Here is a 20,417-nt window from a genome sequence, read left to right as displayed (position 1 = left end):
TATAACCAAGGATAATATTAATAAATGAAATAAATGTCACAGTAAAACTGAGACAGTTCTTTGGATTGTTGACCTTGGTCAATGACAATTCTGTCTTTTTTTGTGAAGGATAAGATGACTGCCATGAAAGCTCAGGTAAGCAGATGGATATTGACTGAATCTGCAATCAAAAAGAGTTTTTCAGGAAATACATCTAAACTTCAAGAACTACAGAAAGAAACGGACAGACAAAGAGATCAGACATTGGAAACTCAAACAGACAAAGAACGAGTAGAAGGCGAAGCGACCAAAGAGACCATGTCTTTGCAACAATCTATAACACTAGAAGACCAGCATCTACATGAAGAAATAAAAGAACAGGAGCATTCAGAGCACAAACAGTATTTTTTTGCGGTGGACATGAAGGAAGAGCAGAAGGTTTTCTTACAGGTGCAGACAGAAATTCATGAAGAAACATTAACGGATGATGATCAGACACAATTAGTGACATATGTAAGCGAAGTGGAAAATGAGATCTCCAAACTCAAGGAAAGAGAGGAGGAGATAAGGGAGCAAATGACGTACACTATGGAGGACATGGGGGAAAAACATCAAGAGATTAAAAGGATCATAAAGGAAATAAATGACCTGCAGAGCCGGAAACCAGAAACTGAAAATGGTTTCCAAATGAGAGTCTGGGAAAGCACCACTGTTCTCAAACATGACATAATTAAATATGAGCTGAAAGTGCAAAAACAAGAGAATGGCAATACGGTGAAACAAGAAGTTACTGATGATGTTCACAACCAAAAACAAAGTCAGGAGTCAAGAGAAGATATACAGACACGTACCGAAGAGATAGACGGAGGTCGTGATGAAAAGGACACAGGAAGTGTTGATGTACAAAGACTTAGGGCGGAGATTTATAGAACACAAGAAATCATGAGACAAGTAAAACTAGAACTTGAAAACCAAGCTGAAGAAAGAAATATCAACCAACATCAGACGGCTGAAGAGAGTGACATTGAAGGATTGATACAAGACATGCAACAATTCCAAGAGCTTTTGAAACTGCTAAAAACTGCAATGAGTCAAAGTAAAATGCATCAGGAGGAAGAATTGAGCAACATGAAATCGATGAAGACCGCGGCGAAAAAACAGGAAAGAAAACTGGATCAGAGGTTAGAGAAAACTTTGAGAGAGAGAGACGAATTTGATATTTTAAAAATAAAAATGCAGAGACAAACTGCAGAGACTGAGCAGAAGTTGGAGAAAATAGCTAAATTTAAGAGCACCATAGAGAAGATTGCTACTAAGACCAGACAGAAAAGTGAAAACATCGAGATTATAATGAAGGAAACTGAAGTAAAACTGAGACAGTTGGAAGACCTCAACTATAAGTTTGAGGCTACAAAACAAGAACTTGAAAACAGTCTTCCTTTAATATTCCAGAAAAGAGCTGAACTTGAACAATTCAACACTGACATCAGGCAGAAAAGGGATAGAGAATCTGCCGTGGAAAGCACTGAGAGAGAGAAGGGAGGCATAAAGAAACGTGACAGAACTGAAACCGATACAGAAAGGGACACAAAGACCAGAACGGGCAAAGAAATGGAGGAATTGGAAAATGACATTTTCAGACTCAGATCAGAAAAGGAGAAACTGGAGAAGGATATAAATCTGACGACTGACAGTTTGGATCAGAAAAACAGTGAAATTGAACAATTGAAAAAGGCTCTAAGTGAGCAAGTGAAACAAGTGACTGAGAGAGAGGAGATGTTGAAACAAGAGATTAAAGTAGAGAAGGAGAATGTGAGAATAGAAAGACAACATGCTAAGGCAGAAATACATGAAATGAAGCGTTTAAAGGAGAGTATCGAAAGACAGAAACAGGAGCTTGATGACAGGGTGCAAACGGCCAAAAGAGAAATAAGAGCAATAGAGCTGCTGAAGGAGAGTAAAGTAAAGTGGAATGACATGCAAAGACAAAAGGAAGTACCGAGTAGAGAGACCAAAAAGAGAAGAAGAGAATTAGACCAAAGACTGGCAACACAAGCAAAAGCAGAGATGGATGAAATGGTCCACACGAGGAACGACATCCAAAAACAAAAACAGGGGCTTCAAATCAATCTAGAAGAGATTAAAAGAGAAAGAAGAGAGATGGAAGTGTTGAGGTCTGAGTTGGAGATCAAAACGAGAGAAAATCAACAGATGATTCGAAAAGGCCTTCGAAAAGAGCAGGAAGTTAAACAGATGTGGGCTGAGGTCAGAGGAGAAAGAGATGCCCTCAAGAGGGAGACACAGAGGTGGAAGAAACAGTTCGACCAGCGATTGGAGAGGATCAACCGAGAGAGGGATGAGCTGGAGATCATGAAACTGAAGATGCAAAGAGAAAAGGACAAGAGCAAAGTAGGAATGGAAGAGTCCAGGATGGCAACAGTCACAAAAGTTCCAAATCCAATTCAGAAACACTGGATACTATTTCAGACATGTATCGAGAAATATCAAGTCATGAAAAAACAGTGTGAAGATTTGAATGGAGCGATTAAAGATGAAAAACGTCACATGGAGGCCCGAGCAAAGATAATAACCCAGGGAAGGGAGGAAGTGGAAAATATCAAGATGGAGATTGGAAGACAAAAGGAAATGATGATATGTGCTTTAAAGGACATGAAACAAAAGCAAACACATTTGGAGATGAATATCATAAAAGAGCAAAAATCAATAGAAAAAGAAAAGAAGAGAATCAAAGAAAAATCTGAAGAGTTAGTCCTGAGAGAGAAAGAGCTGGAGAATAAAGAGGAGCTTCTCAAAGCTGAGGAATTGATGCTCAAAGATGAACGACAGAAAGAATATAAAGAACACAAAGAAATGAAGAGGCCAATCAGCACTGGGAGAGAGAAAAGATTAAAAATCCACAGAACTAAAAGGAAACTGATGCAGAATAAGGACGATGAAGCAAAAGAGATAACAAAGGAAGTCCAACGTGGAAAAGAGCAAAATGAAGAGGTGAACGTGATAAGTGACTCTGAGGACACACTTGTGTTACAACTGAAGGAACCACTTGAAGATGACATTGAAGAGAAGGCAGACATTTTAAAAAGAGAAATACAACAACATGAAAAACTTGAAAAAACACCAGGAAAAGAGAAATTACAAAGTAAAAGGAAACTGAAGCTTTGGTTTAAAGAATCAGACCATGAAAATCTAAACCAGCAGAAAGACAAAGACCTGAAAGACCTGTCTGGGACTGAACAGTTGAAGGGCAAACAAGATGTCCATGAAGACATTCACGAGTTAGAAGAAGGTGAACATGCAGAAAAAGACAAAGACGTGCCACAAATGAAACAGATTGAGCAGGCAAAAAGAGAACTGGAACCAGATAAAGAAGAAGTAAAAAGGGAAAAGAACATTAAGGTCTTTGAAAGGGAAGGTGAAATAAAAATGTCAGATGTGGTCATTGAAAAGGACAATGTGATTGAACAGTGGAAGCCAGACTTTGTTAAAGAACATGGAGATATTGAAAGACAGAAGGTACAGCTGAAGCAAGACAGAGAGGATCTGGATAGAGAGAGTAAGATGATGAACAAAGAGAAACTGGACTTGGAGCTGATGAGGTCTGACATCCTGAAACAAAGAGACATGTTAGAACAAGAGAAACAAGATGTAAAAGAGGAAAGAGACAACTTGGAAATCACAAAGTGTGAGCTACAAAAGAAGACAGAACATGCAGACAGTCAGTTTGATGAGATAAAAAGAGAGAAAAGCAACATTAAAGATCTGACCCTTCAGCTTCAGACAGGAAGAGAAAAACTTAAGAACGTCAGGAAGCGAGAACTCAAGGAAGACGAGTTCAAAAGACAAACACAAGAACTGGAAACCAGTAAGAACAGTGTACTGGCAGAAAGAGAAGAACTGGATGTTTTAAGGAAGGATCTCAACAAGAAGAAAGAAGAGATTGAAGCTGCCATGAACACCATCAGTGGAGAGAGAGAACAACTCAATCAGATGAAGAGTAGTACTGACATGGACAGACAGATGCTTGACAATGAAAAGGACAGAATGGAAGGAGAAAGGTCTGAGATGAAAATAAGAGAAGATCAACTCTTGAATAAAATGAAATCAGTTGAAACTCTGAGGGAAAAACTTCAACAGCTGAATGAAAGGATGAGTGAAGACATGAGAAAGAAAATGGAAAGATTACAACAAAACAATGAAGATGTAGTAATGCTGTACGCTGTGATGGAACAAAAGCTCACAGCTCTAGATGTACAGAGAGAAAACATGGCTTGTTACACTGAGCTGTTGGAGGGAGAAAAGAAAAGTCTGAGAAGTATACTGTCAGACATGGTCATCCAGAGAGAAGACATGGAAAATCAATGGAAGCAGAAGTTTGAGTTGGACAAACAAGATCTTAACAAACTGAAGGCAGAGCTGAAGCAAGACAGAGAGGATCTGGATAGAGAGAGTGAGATGATGAACAAAGAGAAACTGGACTTGGAGCTGATGAAGTCAGACATCCTGAAACAAAGAGACATGTTAGAACAAGAGAAACAAGATGTAAAAGAGGAAAGAGACAACTTGGAAATCACAAAGTGTGAGCTACAAAAGAAGACAGAACATGCAGACAGTCAGTTTGATGAGATAAACAGAGAGAAAAGCAACATTAAAGATCTGACCCTTCAGCTTCAGACAGGAAGAGAAAAACTTAAGAACGTCAGGAAGCGAGAACTCAAGGAAGACGAGTTTAAAAGAACAACACAAGAACTGGAAACCAGTAAGAACAGTGTACTGGCAGAAAGAGAACAACTGGATGTTTTGAGGAAGGATCTCAACAAGAAGAAAGAAGAGATTGAAGCTGCCATGAACACCATCAGTGGAGAGAGAGAACAACTCAATCAGATGAAGAGTAGTACTGACATGGACAGACGGATGCTTGACAATGAAAAGGAAAGAATGGAAGGAGAAAGGTCTGAGCTGAAAATAAGAGAAGATCAACTCATAATAAAAATTAAATCAGTTGAAACTCTGAAGGAAAAACTCAAACATTTCAGTGAAACAGCACAAGAAAATATAAAATACAAAATGGAGGGATTAGCACAACACACTGGAGATGTCCAGAAGCTGTGCATTGTGTTGGAGGAAAAGCAAACAGAACTTGATGATAACAGAGAGAAATTGCTTGGTTACATCCAAGTGTTTAACAGAGAAAAGCAAGTTCTTATTACTATGATGTCAAACATGTTCGAATACAGAAAAGAAATGGAAGGTCAGGGGAAGACAAAGGTGGTTTTGGAAACACAAGATGGTGAAAAAGTAAAGACAGAGATGACCCAAAAGAGAGAGGAACAGAAAAGTGTCTATGAGAATATGACCAAAGATCAACTGGACTTAGAGCTGATGAAGTCAGACATGAATAAACAAATAAACCTGCTAGAGCAACACAGACAAGAACTGAAAGAGAGAAAAGATGAGCTTCAAATCACAATGACTCAGATAAACAGAGAGAAAAGCAATATAACAGAGCTGGCTCTTCAAGTTCAGACCGAAAGAGACAAAGTTCAGAATGTGATGAAAATAATTGCTTTGAAAGAAAAAGAACAACAGCTCAAAGATGCTGAGATAAAGAAACAAAGACAAGAACTGTTAAACAACAGGATCATCATGCTAGAAGAAAGAGAACAACTGGATGTTTTAGGGAAGGATCTCAACAAGAAGAGAGAAGAGGTTGAAGCTGCCATAAGCACCATCAGTGGAGAGAGAGAACAACTCAATCAGATGAAGACAAGTACTGACAAGGAAAGACGGATGCTTGACAAAGAAAAGGACAGAGTGGAAGGAGAAAGGTCTGAGCTGAAAATAAGAGAAGATCAACTCTTGAATAAAATGAAATCAGTTGAAACTCTGAGGGAAAAACTTATACAGCTGAATGAGAGGATGCAAGAAGACATGAACAAGAAAATGGAAAGATTACAAACGAACAATGAAGATGTAGTAATGCTGTACGCTGTGTTGGAACAGAAGCTCAAAGCTCTAGATGTACAGAGAGAAAACATGGCTCATATCACTGAGCTGTTGGAGGGAGAAAGGAAAAGTCTAAAAACTATACTGTCAGACATGGTCATCCAGAGAGAAGACATGGAACATCAATGGAAGCAGAAGTTTGAGTTGGACAAACAAGATCTTAACAAATTAAAGGCAGAGCTGAAGCAAGACAGAGAGGATCTGGATAGAGAGAGTGAGACGATGAACAAAGAGAAACTGGACTTGGAGCTGATGAGGTCTGACATCCTGAAACAAAGAGACATATTAGAAGGAGAGAAACAAGACGTAAAAGAGGAAAGAAACAACTTGGAAATCACAAAGTGTGAGCTACAAAAGAAGACAGAACATGCAGACAGTCAGTTTGATGAGATAAACAGAGAGAAAAGCAACATTAAAGATCTGACCCTTCAGCTTCAGACAGAAAGAGACAAACTAGAGAAAGTCATGAAGAAAGAACTCAAGGAAGATGAGTTCAAAAGACTAACACAAGAACTGGAAACCAGTAAGAACAGTGCACTGGCAGAAAAAGAAGAACTGGATGTTTTGAGGAAGGATCTCAACAAGAAGAGAGAAGAGGTTGAAGCTGCCATGAACACCATCAGTGGAGAGAGAGAACAACTCAATCAGATGAAGAGTAGTACTGACATGGACAGACGGATGCTTGACAATGAAAAGGACAGAATGGAAGAAGAAAAGTCTGAGCAAAAAATAAGAGAAGATCAACTCTTGAATAAAATGAAATCAGTTGAAACTCTGAGGGAAAAACTTATACAGCTGAATGAAAAGATGCAAGAAGACATGAAAATGAAAATGGATAGATTACAACAAAACAATGAAGATGTAGTTATGCTGTACGCTGTGTTGGAACAAAAGCTCATAGCTCTAGATGTACAGAGAGAAAACATGGCTTGTTTCACTGAGCTGTTGGAGGGAGAAAAGAAAAGTCTGAAAACTATACTGTCAGACATGGTCATCCAGAGGGAAGAGAATGAACATCAATGGAAGCAGAAGTCTGAGTTGGACAAACAAGATCTTAACAAACTGGAGGCGGAGCTGAAGCAAGACAGAGAGGATCTGGATAGAGAGAGTGAGATGATGAACAAAGAGAAACTGGACTTGGAGCTGATGCGGTCTGACATCCTGAAACAAAGAGACATGTTAGAACAAGAGAAACAAGATATAAAAGAGCAAAGAGACAAATTGGAAATCACAAAGTGTGAGCTGCAAAAGAAGACAGAACATGCAGACAGTCAGTTTGATGAGATAAAAAGAGAGAAAAGCAACATTAAAGATCTGACCCTTCAGCTTCAGACAGGAAGAGACAAACTTGACAACGTCATGAAAACGATTATCTTAAAACAAGAGCAACACAGACAAGAAATGAAAGACAGAAAAGATGAGCTTCAAATCACAATGACTCAGATAAACAGAGAGAAAAGCAATATTAAAGAGCTGGCCCTTCAAGTTCAGACAAAAAGAAACAAAGTTCAGAATGTGATGAAAATTATTGCTTTGAAACAAAAAGAACAACAGCTCAAAGATGCTGAGATAAAGAAAGAAACACAAGAACTGTTAAACAACAGGATCATCATGCTAGAAGAAAGAGAACAACTGGATGTTTTAGGGAAGGATCTCAACAAGAAGAGAGAAGAGGTTGAAGCTGCCATGAACACCATCAGCGGAGAGAGAGAACAACTCAATCAGATGAAGACAAGTACTGACAAGGAAAGACGGATGCTTGACAAAGAAAAGGACAGAGTGGAAGGAGAAAGGTCTGAGCTGAAAATAAGAGAAGGTGAATTCCTGAATAAAATGAAGTCGGTTGAAAGTCGGAGGGAAAAACTTCAACAGCTGAATGAGAGGATGCAAGAAGACATGAGAAAGAAAATGGAAAGATTACAAACGAACAATGAAGATGTAGTAATGCTGTACGCTGTGTTGGAACAAAAGCTCACAGCTCTAGATGTACAGAGAGAAAACATGGCTCGTTGCACTGAGCTGTTGGAGGGAGAAAGGAAACTTCTAAATACTACACTGTCAGACATGGTCATCCAGAGAGAAGACATGGAACATCAATGGAAGCAGAAGTTTGAGTTGGACAAACAAGATCTTAACAAACTGAAGGCAGAGCTGAAGCAAGACAGAGAGGATCTGGATAGAGAGAGTGAGATGATGAACAAAGAGAAACTGGACTTGGAGCTGATGAGGTCTGACATCCTGAAACAAAGAGACATGTTAGAACAAGAGAAACAAGATGTAAAAGAGGAAAGAGACAACTTGGAAATCACAAAGAGTGAGCTACAAAAGAAGACAGAACATGCAGACAGTCAGTTTGATGAGATAAACAGAGAGAAAAGCAACATTAAAGATCTGACCGTTCAGCTTCAGACAGAAAGAGACAAACATGAGAACGTCATGAAGCGAGAACTCAAGGAAGACGAGTTCAAAAGACAAACACAAGAACTGGAAACCAGTAAGAACAGTGTATTGGCAGAAAGAGAAGAACTGGATGTTTTGAGGAAGGATCTCAACAAGAAGAGAGAAGAGGTTGAAGCTGCCATGAACACAATCAATGGAGAGAGAGAACAACTCAATCAGCTGAAGAGTAGTACTGACATGGACAGACGGATGCTTGACAATGAAAAGGACAGAATGGAAGGAGAAAGGTCTGAGCTGAAAATAAGAGAAGATAAACTCTTGAATAAAATGAAATCAGTTGAAACTCTGAGGGAAAAACTAAAACAGCTGAATGAAAAGATGCAAGAAGACATGAAAATGAAAATGGATAGATTACAACAAAACAATGAAGACGTAGTTATGCTGTACACTGTGTTGGAAAAAAAGCTCACAGCTCTAGATGTACAGAGAGAAAACATGGCTTGTTTCACTGAGCTGTTGGAGGGAGAAAACAAAAGTCTGAAAACTATACTGTCAAACATGGTCATCCAGAGGGAAGAGAATGAACATCAATGGAAGCAGAAGTTTGAGTTGGACAAACAAGATCTTAACAAACTGAAGGCAGAGCTGAAGCAAGACAGAGAGGATCTGGATAGAGAGAGTGAGATGATGAACAAAGAGAAACTGGACTTGGAACTGATGCGGTCTGACATCCTGAAACAAAGAGACATATTAGAACAAGAGAAACAAGATATAAAAGGGAAAAGAGACAACTTGGAAATCACAAAGAGTGAGCTACAAAAGAAGACAGAACATGCAGACAGTCAGTTTGATGAGATAAACAGAGAGAAAAGCAACATTAAAGATCTGACCCTTCAGCTTCAGACAGAAAGAGACAAACTTGAGAACGTCATGAAGCGTGAACTCAAGGAAGACGAGTTCAAAAGACAAACACAAGAACTGGAAACCAGTAAGAACAGTTTACTGGCAGAAAGAGAAGAACTGGATCTTTTGAGGAAGGATCTCAACAAGAAGAAAGAAGAGGTTGAAGCTGCCATGAACACCATCAGTGGAGAGAGAGAACAACTCAATCAGATGAAGAGTAGTACTGACATGGACAGACAGATTCTTGACAATGAAAAGGACAGAATGGAAGGAGAAAGGTCTGAGCTGAAAATAAGAGAAGATCAACTCTTGAATAAAATGAAATCAGTTGAAACTCTGAGGGAAAAACTTCAACAGCTGAATGAGAGAATGCAAGAAGACATGAGAAAGAAAATGGAAAGATTACAACAAAACAATGAAGATGTAGTAATGCTGTACGCTGTGTTGGAACAGAAGCTCACAGCTCTAGATGTACAGAGAGAAAACATGGCTCGTTGCACTGAGCTGTTGGAGGGAGAAAGGAAACTTCTAAAAACTACACTGTCAGACATGGTCATCCAGAGAGAAGACATGGAAAATCAATGGAAGCAGAAGTCTGAGTTGGACAAACAAGATCTTAACAAATTGAAGGCAGAGCTGAAGCTAGACAGAGAGGATCTGGATAGAGAGAGTGAGATGATGAACAAAGAGAAACTGGACTTGGAGCTGATGAGGTCTGACATCCTGAAACAAAAAGACATGTTAAAACAAGAGAAACAGGATATAAAAGATCAACAAGACAAATTGGAAATCACAAAATGTGAGCTACAAAAGAAGATAGAACATGCAGACAGTCAGTTTGATGAGATAAACAGAGAGAAAAGCAACATTAAAGAGCTGGCCATTCAGCTGCAGACAGAAAGAGAAAAACTTGAGAATGTCATGAAAACGAATACCTTAAAACAAGAAGAACAAGAACTCAAAGAAGACGAGTTCAAAAGACTAACACAAGAACTGGAAACCAGTAAGAACAGTGTACTGGCAGAAAGAGAAGAACCGGATGTTTTGAGGAAGGATCTCAACAAGAAGAGAGATGAGGTTGAAGCTGCCATGAACACCATCAGTGGAGAGAGAGAACAACTCAATCAGATGAAGAGTAGTACTGACATGGACACAGGGATGCTTGACAATGAAAAGGACAGAATGGAAGGAGAAAGGTCTGAGCTGAAAATAAGAGAAGATCAACTCTTGAATAAAATGAAATCAGTTGAAACTCTGAGGGAAAAACTTCAACAGCTGAATGTGAGGATGCAAAAAGACATGAGAAGGAAAATGGAAAGATTACAACAAAACAATGAAGATGTAGTAATGCTGTACACTGTGTTGGAACAGAAGCTCACAGCTCTAGATGTACAGAGAGAAAACATGGCTCGTTGCACTGAGCTGTTGGAGGGAGAAAAGAAAAGTCAGATAAGTATGCTGTCAGACATGGTCATCCAGAGAGAAGACATGGAACATCAATGGAAGCAGAAGTCTGAGTTGGACAAACAAGATCTTAACAAACTGAAGGCAGAGCTGAAGCAAGACAGAGAGGATCTGGATAGAGAGTGTGAGATGATGAACAAAGAGAAACTGGACTTGGAGCTGATGAGGTCTGACATCCTGAAACAAAGAGACATATTAGAACAAGACAAACAAGATATAAAAGAGGAAAGAGACAAATTGGAAATCACAAAGTGTGAACTACAAAAGAAGACAGACCATGCAGACAGTCAGTTTGATGAGATCAACAGAGAGAAAAGCAGCTTTAAAGATCTGACCCTTCAGCTTCAAACAGAAAGAGACAAACTTGAGAACGTCATGAAGCGAGAACTCAAGGAAGACGAGTTCAAAAGAACAACACAAGAACTGGAAACCAGTAAGAACAGTGTACAGGCAGAAAGAGAAGAATTGGTTCTTTTGAGGAAGGAACTCAACAAAGAGAAAGAAGATGTTGAAGCTGCCATGAACACCATCAGTGGAGAGAGAGAACAACTCAATCAGATGAAGAGTAGTACTGACATGGACAGACGGATGCTTGACAATGAAAAGGACAAAATGGAAGGAGAAAGGTCTGAGCTGAAAATAAGAGAAGATCAACTCTTAAATAAAATGAAATCAGTTGAAACTCTGAGGGAAAAACTTCAACAACTGAATAGTAAGATGCAAGAAGATATGAAAAAGAAAATGGAAAGATTACAACAAAACAATGAAGATGTAGTAATGCTTTACACTGTGTTGGAACAAAAGCTCACAGCTCTAGATGTACAGAGAGAAAACATGGCTCATATCACTGAGCTGATGGAGGGAGAAGGGAAAAGTCTAAAAACTATACTGTCAGACATGGTCATACAGAGAGAAGACATAGAACATCAATGGAAGCAGCAGTCTGAGTTGGACAAACAAGATCTTAACAAACTGAAGGCAGAGCTGAAGCAAGACAGAGAGGATCTGGATAGAGAGAGTGAGAAGATGAACAAAGAGAAACTGGACTTGGCGCTGATGCGGTCTGACATCCTGAAACAAAAAGACATGTTACAACAAGAGAAACAGGATATAAAAGAGCAACGAGACAAATTGGAAATCACAAAGTGTGAGCTACAAAAGAAGATAGAACATGCAGACAGTCAGTTTGATGAGATAAACAGAGAGAGAAGCAACATTAAAGAGCTGGCCATTCAGCTGCAGACAGAAAGAGAAAAACTTGAGAACGTCATGAAAACGAATACCTTAAAACAAGAAGAACAAGAACTCAAAGAAGACGAGTTCAAAAGACTAACACAAGAACTGGAAACCAGTAAGAACAGTGTACTGGCAGAAAGAGAAGAACTGGATGTTTTGAGGAAGGATCTCAACAAGAAGAGAGAAGAGGTTGAAGCTGCCATGAACAACGTCAGTGGTGAGAGAGAACAACTCAATCAGATGAAGAGTAGTACTGACATGGATAGATGGATGATTGACAATGAAAAGGACAGAATGGAAGGAGAAAGGTCTGAGCTGAAAATAAGAGAAGATCAACTCTTGAATAAAATGAAATCAATTGAAACTCTGAAGGAAAGACTTCAACAGCTGAATGAGAGGATGAGTGAAGACACGAAAAAGAAATTGGAAAGATTACAACAAAACAATGAAGATGTAGTAATGCTGTACGCTGTGTTGGAACAAAAGCTCACAGATCTAGATGTACAGAGAGAAAACATGGCTTGTTGCACCGAGCTGTTGGAGGGAGAAAAGAAAAGTCTGATAGGTATACTGTCAGACATGGTCATCCAGAGGGAAGACATAGAACATCAATTGAAGCAGAAGTTTGAGTTGGACAAACAAGATCTTAACAAACTGAAGGCAGAGCTGAAGCAAGACAGAGAGGATCTGGATAGAGAGAGTGAGATGATGAACAAAGAGAAACTGGACTTGGAGCTGATGAGGTCTGACATCCTGAAACAAAGAGACATGTTAGAACAAGAGAAACAAGATGTAAAAGAGGAAAGAGACAACTTGGAAATCACAAAGAGTGAGCTACAAAAGAAGACAGAACATGCAGACAGTCAGTTTGATGAGATAAACAGAGAGAAAAGCAACATTAAAGATCTGACCCTTCAGCTTCAGACAGAAAGAGACAAACATGAGAACGTCATGAAGCGAGAACTCAAGGAAGACGAGTTCAAAAGACAAATACAAGAACTGGAAACCAGTAAGAACAGTGTACTGGCAGAAAGAGAAGAACTGGATGTTTTAAGGAAGGATTTCAACAAGAAGAGAGAAGAGGTTGAAGCTGCCATGAACACCATCAGTGGAGAGAGAGAACAACTCAATCAGATGAAGAGTAGTACTGACATGGACAGACGGATGCTTGACAATGAAAAGGACAGAATGGAAGGAGAAAGGTCTGAGCTGAAAATAAGAGAAGATCAACTCTTGAATAAAATGAAATCAGTTGAAACTCTGAAGGAAAAACTTCAACAGCTGAACGGAAAGATGCAAGAAGACATGAAAAAGAAAATGGAAAGATTACAACAAAACAATGAAGATGTAGTAATGCTGTACGCTGTGTTGGAACAAAAGCTCACAGCTCTAGATGTACAGAGAGAAAACATGGCTTGTTACACTGAGCTGTTGGAGAGAGAAAGGAAAAGTCTAAAAACTATACTGTCAGACATGGTCATCAAGAGAGAAGACATGGAACATCAATGGAAGCAGAAGTCTGAGTTGGACAAACAAGATCTTAACAAACTGAAGGCAGAGCTGAAGCAAGACAGAGAGGATCTGGATAGAGAGAGTGAGACAATAAACAAAGAGAAACTGAACTTGGAGCTGATGAAGTCTGACATCCTGAAACAAAGAGACATGTTAGAAGAAGAGAAAGAAGATATAAAAGAGCAAAGAGACAAATTGGAAATCACAAACTGTGAGCTGCAAAAGAAGACAGAACATGCAGACAGTCAGTTTGATGAGATAAACAGAGAGAAAAGCAACATTAAAGATCTGACCCTTCAGCTTCAGACAGAAAGAGACAAAATTGAGAACATCATGAAAACAATTATCTTAAAACAAGAGCAACACAGACAAGAAATGAAAGAGAGAAAAGATGAGCTTCAAATCACAATGAATCAGATAAACAGAGAGAAAAGCAACATTAAAGAGCTGGCCCTTCAAGTTCAGACAGAAAGACACAAAGTTCAGAATGTGATGAAAATTATTGCTTTGAAACAAAAAGAACAACATCTCAAAGATGCTGAGATAAAGAAACAAACACAAGAACTGTTAAACAACAGGATCATCATGCTAGAAGAAAGAGAAAAACTGGATGTTTTAGGGAAGGATCTCAACAAGAAGAGAGAAGAGGTTGAAGCTGCCATGAACAACATCAGTGGAGAGAGAGAACAACTCAATCAGATGAAGAGTAGTACTGACATGGACAGACGGATGCTTGACAAGGAAAAGGACAGAATGGAAGGAGAAAGGTCTGAGCTGAAAATAAGAGAAGATCAACTCTTGAATAAAATGAAATCAGTTGAAACTCTGAGGGAAAAACTTCAACAGCTGAATGAAAGGAGGCAAGAAGACATGAAAAAGAAAATGGAAATATTAGAACAAAACAATGAAGATTTAGTAATGCTGTACGCTGTGTTGGAACAAAAGCTCACAGCTCTAGATGTACAGAGAGAAAACATGGCTCGTTGCACCGAGCTGTTGGAGGGAGAAAAGAAAAGTCTGATAAGTATACTGTCAGACATGGTCATCCAGAGAGAAGACATGGAACATCAATGGAAGCAGAAGTCTGAGTTGGACAAACAAGATCTTAACAAACTGAAGTCGGAGCTGAAACAAGACAGAGAGGATCTGGATAGAGAGTGTGAGATGATGAACAAAGAGAAACTGGACTTGGAGCTGATGAGGTCTGACATCCTGAAAAAAAGAGACATGTTAGAACAAGAGAAACAAGATGTAAAAGAGGAAAGAGACAAATTGGAAATCACAAAGTGTGAGCTACAAAAGAAGACAGAACATGCAGACAGTCAGTTTGATGAGATCAACAGAGAGAAAAGCAACATTAAAGATCTGACCCTTCAGCTTCAGACAGAAAGAGACAAACTTGAGAACGTCATGAAGCGAGAACTCAAGGAAGACGAGTTCAAAAGAGAAACACAAGAACTGGAAACCAGTAAGAACAGTTTGAAGGAAGAAAGAGAAGAATTGGATCTTTTGAGGAAGGATCTCAACAAAGAGAAAGAAGATGTTGAAGCTGCCATGAACACCATCAGTGGAGAGAGAGAACAACTCAATCAGATGAAGAGTAGTACAGAAATGGACAGACGAATGCTTGACAATGAAAAGGACAAAATGGAAGGAGAAAGGTCTGAGCTGAAAATAAGAGAAGATCAACTCTTGAATAAAATGAAATCAGTTGAAACTCTGAGGGAAAAACTTATACAGCTGAATGAGAGGATGCAAGAAGACATGAAAAAGAAAATGGAAAGATTACAAACGAACAATGAAGATGTAGTAATGCTGTACGATGTGTTGGAACAAAAGCTCTCAGCTCTAGATGTACAGAGAGAAAACATGGCTTGTTGCACTGAGCTGTTAAAAAGAGAAAAGACAAGTCTAAATACTATACTGTCAGACATGGTCATCCAGAGAAAAGACATGGAACAACAATGGAAGCAGAAGTCTGAGTTGGACAAACAAGATCTTAACAAACTGAAGGCAGAGCTGAAGCAAGACAGAGAGGATCTGGATAGAGAGAGTGAAACGATGAACAAAGATAAACAGGACATTGAGATGATGAGGTCTGACATCCTGAAACAAAAAGACATATTAGAACAAGAGAAACAAGATATAAAAGAGGAAAGAGACAACTTGGAAATCACAAAGAGTGAGCTACAAAAGAAAACAGAACATGCAGACAGCCAGTTTGATGAGATCAACAGAGAGAAAAGCAACATTAAAGATCTGACTTATCAGCTTCAGACAGAAAGAGACAAACTTGAGAACGTCATGAAGCGAGAACTCAAGGAAGACGAGTTCAAAAGACAAACACAAGAACTGGAAACCAGTAAGAACAGTTTACTGGCAGAAAGAGAAGAAATGGATCTTTTGAGGAAGGATCTTAACAAAAAGTTAGAAGAGGTTGAAGCTGCCATGAACACCATCAGTGGAGAGACAGAACAACTCAATCAGATGCAGAGTAGTATTGACATGGACAGACGGATGCTTGACAATGAAAAGGACAGAATGGAAGGAGAAAGGTCTGAGCTGAAAACAAGAGAAGGTGAACTCCTGAATAAAATGAAATCAGTTGAAAGTCTGAGGGAAAAACTTCAACAGCTGAATGAGAGGATGCAAGAAGATATGAGAAAGAAAATGGAAAGATTACAAACGAACAATGAAGATGTAGTAATGCTGTACGCTCTGTTGGAACAAAAGCTCACAGCTCTAGATGTACAGAGAGAAAACATGGCTCGTTGCACTGAGCTGTTGGAGGGAGAAGGGAAACTTCTAAAAACTACACTGTCAGACATGGTCATCCAGAGAGAAGACATGGAACATCAATGGAAGCAGAAGTCTGAGTTGGACAAACAAGATCTTAACAAACTGAAGGCAGAGCTGAAGCAAGAGAGAGAGGATCTGGATAGAGAGAGTGAGATGATGAACAAAGAGAAACTAGACTTGGAGCTGATGAGGTCTGACATCCTGAAACAAAGAGACATGTTAGAACAAGAGAAAGAAGATATAAAAGAGCAAAGAGACAAATTGGAAATCACAAACTGTGAGCTGCAAAAGAAGACAGAACATGCAGACAGTCAGTTTGATGAGATAAAAAGAGAGAAAAGCAACATTAAAGATCTGACCCTTCAGCTTCAGACAGGAAGAGACAAACTTGAGAACGCCATGAAAACGATTATCTTAAAACAAGAGCAACACAGACAAGAAATGAAAGAGAGAAAAGATGAGCTTCAAATCACAATGACTCAGATAGACAGAGAGAAAAGCAACATTAAAGAGCTGGCCCTTCAAGTTCAGACAGAAAGAAATAAAGTTCAGAATGTGATGAAAATTATTGCTTTGAAACAAAAAGAACAACAGCTCAAAGATGCTGAGATAAAGAAACAAACACAGGAACTGTTAAACAACAGGATCATCATGCTAGAAGAAAGAGAAAAACTGGATGTTTTAGGGAAGGATCTCAACAAGAAGAGAGAAGAGGTTGAAGCTGCCATGAACACCATCAGCGGAGAGAGAGAACAACTCAATCAGATGAAGACAAGTACTGACAAGGAAAGACGGATGCTTGACAATGAAAAGGACAGAGTGGAAGGAGAAAGGTCTGAGCTGAAAATAAGAGAAGATCAACTCTTTAATAAAATGAAATCAGTTGAAACTCTAAAGGAAAAACTTCTACAGCTGAATGAGAGGATGAGTGAAGACATAAAAAATAAATTGGAAAGATTACAACAAAACAACAAAGATGTAGTAATGCTGTACGCTGTGTTGGAACAAAAGCTCACAGCTCTAGATGTACAGAGAGAAAACATGGCTTGTTGCACCGAGCTGTTGGAGGGAGAAAAGAAAATTCTGATAGGTATACTGTCAGACATGGTCATCCAGAGGGAAGTCATGGAACATCAATTGAAGCAGAAGTTTGAGCTGGACAAACAAGATCTTAACAAACTGAAGGCAGAGCTGAAACAAGACAGAGAGGATCCGGATAGAGAGAGTGAGATGATGAACAAAGAGAATCTGGACTTGGAGCTGATGAAGTCTGACATCCTGAAACAAAGAGACATGTTAGAACAAGAGAAACAAGATATAAAAGAGCAAAGAGACAAATTGGAAATCACAAAGTATGAGCTGCAAAAGAAGACAGAACATGCAAACAGTCAGTTTGATGAGATAAAAAGAGAGAAAAGCAACATTAAAGAACTGACCCTTCAGCTTCAGACAGAAAGAGACAAACATGAGAACATCATGAAAACGATTATCTTAAAACAAGAAGAACAAGACCTCAAGGAAGACAAGTTCAAAAGACAAACACAAGAACTGGAAACCAGTAAGAACAGTGTACTGGCAGAAAGAGAAGAACTGGATGTTTTGAGGAAGGATCTCAACAAGAAGAGAGAAGAGGTTGAAGCTGCCATGAACAACATCAGTGGAGAGAGAGAACAACTCAATCAGATGAAGAGTAGTACTGACATGGACAGACGGATGCTTGACAATGAAAAGGACAGAATGGAAGGAGAAAGGTCTGAGCTGAAAATAAGAGAAGATCAACTCTTGAATAAAATGAAATCAGTTGAAACTCTGAGGGAAAAACTTCAACAGCTGAATGAGAGGATGCAAGAAGACATGAGAAAGAAAATGGAAAGATTACAAACGAACAATGAAGATCTAGTAATGCTGTACGCTGTGTTGGAACAGAAGCTCACAGCTCTAGATGTACAGAGAGAAAACATGGCTCATATCACTGAGCTGTTGGAGGGAGAAAGGAAAAGTCTGATAGGTATACTGTCAGACATGGTCATCCAGAGGGAAGACATGGAACATCAATTGAAGCAGAAGTTTGAGCTGGACAAACAAGATCTTAACAAACTGAAGGCAGAGCTGAAACAAGACAGAGAGGATCCGGATAGAGAGAGTGAGATGATGAACAAAGATAATCTGGACTTGGAGCTGATGAAGTCTGACATCCTGAAACAAAGAGACATGTTAGAACAAGAGAAACAAGATATAAAAGAGGAAAGAGACAAATTGGAAATCACAAAGTATGAGCTGCAAGAGAAGACAGAACATGCAGACAGTCAGTTTGATGAGATAAAAAGAGAGAAAAGCAACATTAAAGATCTGACCCTTCAGCTTCAGACAGGAAGAGACAAACTTGAGAACGTCATGAAAACGATTATCTTAAAACAAGAGCAACACAGACAAGAAATGAGAGAGAGAAAAGATGAGCTTCAAATCACAATGACTCAGATAAACAGAGAGAATAGCAACATTAAAGAGCTGGCCCTTCAAGTTCAGACAGAAAGACACAAAGTTCAGAATGTGATGAAAATTATTGCTTTGAAACAAAAAGAACAACAGCTCAAAGATGCTGAGATAAAGAAAGAAACACAAGAACTGTTAAACAACAGGATCATCATGCTAGAAGAAAGAGAACAACTGGATGTTTTAGGGAAGGATCTCAACAAGAAGAGAGAAGAGGTTGAAGCTGCCATGAACACCATCAGCGGAGAGAGAGAACAACTCAATCAGATGAAGACAAGTACTGAAAAGGAAAGACGGATGCTTGACAATGAAAAGGACAGAGTGGAAAGAGAAAGGTCTGAGCTGAAAATAAGAGAAGGTGAACTCATGAATAAAATGAAGTCAGTTGAAACTCTGAGGGAAAAACTTCAACAGCTGAATGAGAGGATGCAAGAAGACATGAGAAAGAAAATGGAAAGATTACAAACGAACAATGAAGATGTAGTAATGCTGTACGCTGTGTTGGAACAAAAGCTCACAGCTCTAGATGTACAGAGAGAAAACATGGCTCGTTGCACTGAGCTGTTGGAGGGAGAAAGGAAACTTCTAAAAACTACACTGTCAGACATGGTCATCCAGAGAGAAGACATGGAACATCAATGGAAGCAGAAGTTTGAGATGGACAAACAAGATCTTAACAAACTGGAGGCAGAGCTGAAGCAAGACAGAGAGGATCTGGATAGAGAGAGTGAGATGATGAACAAAGAGAAACTGGACTTGGAAATGATGAGGTCTGACATCCTGAAACAAAGAGACATATTAGAACAAAAGGAACAAGATGTAAAAGAAGAAAGAGACAAATTGGAGATCACAAAGTGTGAGCTACAAAAGAAGACAGAACAAGCAGACAGTCAGTTTGATGAGATAAACAGAGAGAAAAGCAACATTGAAGAGCTGGCCCTTCAAGTTCAGACAGAAAGAGACACACTTGAGAACGTCAGGAAAACGAATACCTTAAAACAAGATGAACAAGAGCTCAAAGAAGACGAGTTGAAAAGAATAACACAAGAACTGGAAACCAGTAAGAACAGTGTATTGGCAGAAAGAGAAGAACTGGACGTTTTGAGGACGGAACTCAACAAAGAGAAAGAAGATGTTGAAGCTTCCATGAACACCATCAGTGGAGAGAGAGAACAACTCAATCAGATGAAGAGTAGTACTGACATGGACAGACGGATGCTTGACAATGAAAAGTACAGAATGGAAGGAGAAAGGTCTGAGCTGAAAATAAGAGAAGATCAACTCTTGGATAAAATGAAATCAGTTGAAACTCTGAGGGAAAAACTTATACAGCTGAATGAGAGGATGCAAGAAGACATGAAAAAGAAAATGGATAGATTACAACAAAACAATGAAGATATAGTAATGCTGTACACTGTGTTGGAACAGAAGCTCACAGCTCTAGATGTACAGAGAGAAAACATGGCTCATATCACTGAGCTGTTGGAGGGAGAAAGGAAAAGTCTAAAAACTATACTGTCAGACATGGTCATCCAGAGAGAAGACATGGAACATCAATGGAAGCAGAAGTTTGAGTTTCACAAACAAGATCTTAACAAGTTGAAGGC

At 39.1% G+C, this 20,417-nt stretch overlaps 1 protein-coding gene across 1 annotated transcript in view; it reads left to right on the top strand.

Moving 5' to 3' along the window:
* Window positions 1–20,417, top strand: part of LOC141753100 (uncharacterized) — a 40,741-nt gene that overhangs the window by 3,509 nt on the left and 16,815 nt on the right. The window contains exon 4 of the mRNA XM_074611449.1: window positions 109–20,417. This exon is cut by the window's right edge and continues 14,989 nt beyond it. Coding sequence (XP_074467550.1) covers window positions 109–20,417 — 20,309 coding nt within the window. The remainder of the gene's footprint in view (window positions 1–108) is intronic.

Source organism: Sebastes fasciatus, chromosome 16, assembly GCF_043250625.1.
Source record: "Sebastes fasciatus isolate fSebFas1 chromosome 16, fSebFas1.pri, whole genome shotgun sequence".
NCBI classification, from domain to species: domain Eukaryota; kingdom Metazoa; phylum Chordata; class Actinopteri; order Perciformes; family Sebastidae; genus Sebastes; species Sebastes fasciatus.
This window is presented reverse-complemented; position numbering and strand designations above follow the sequence as displayed.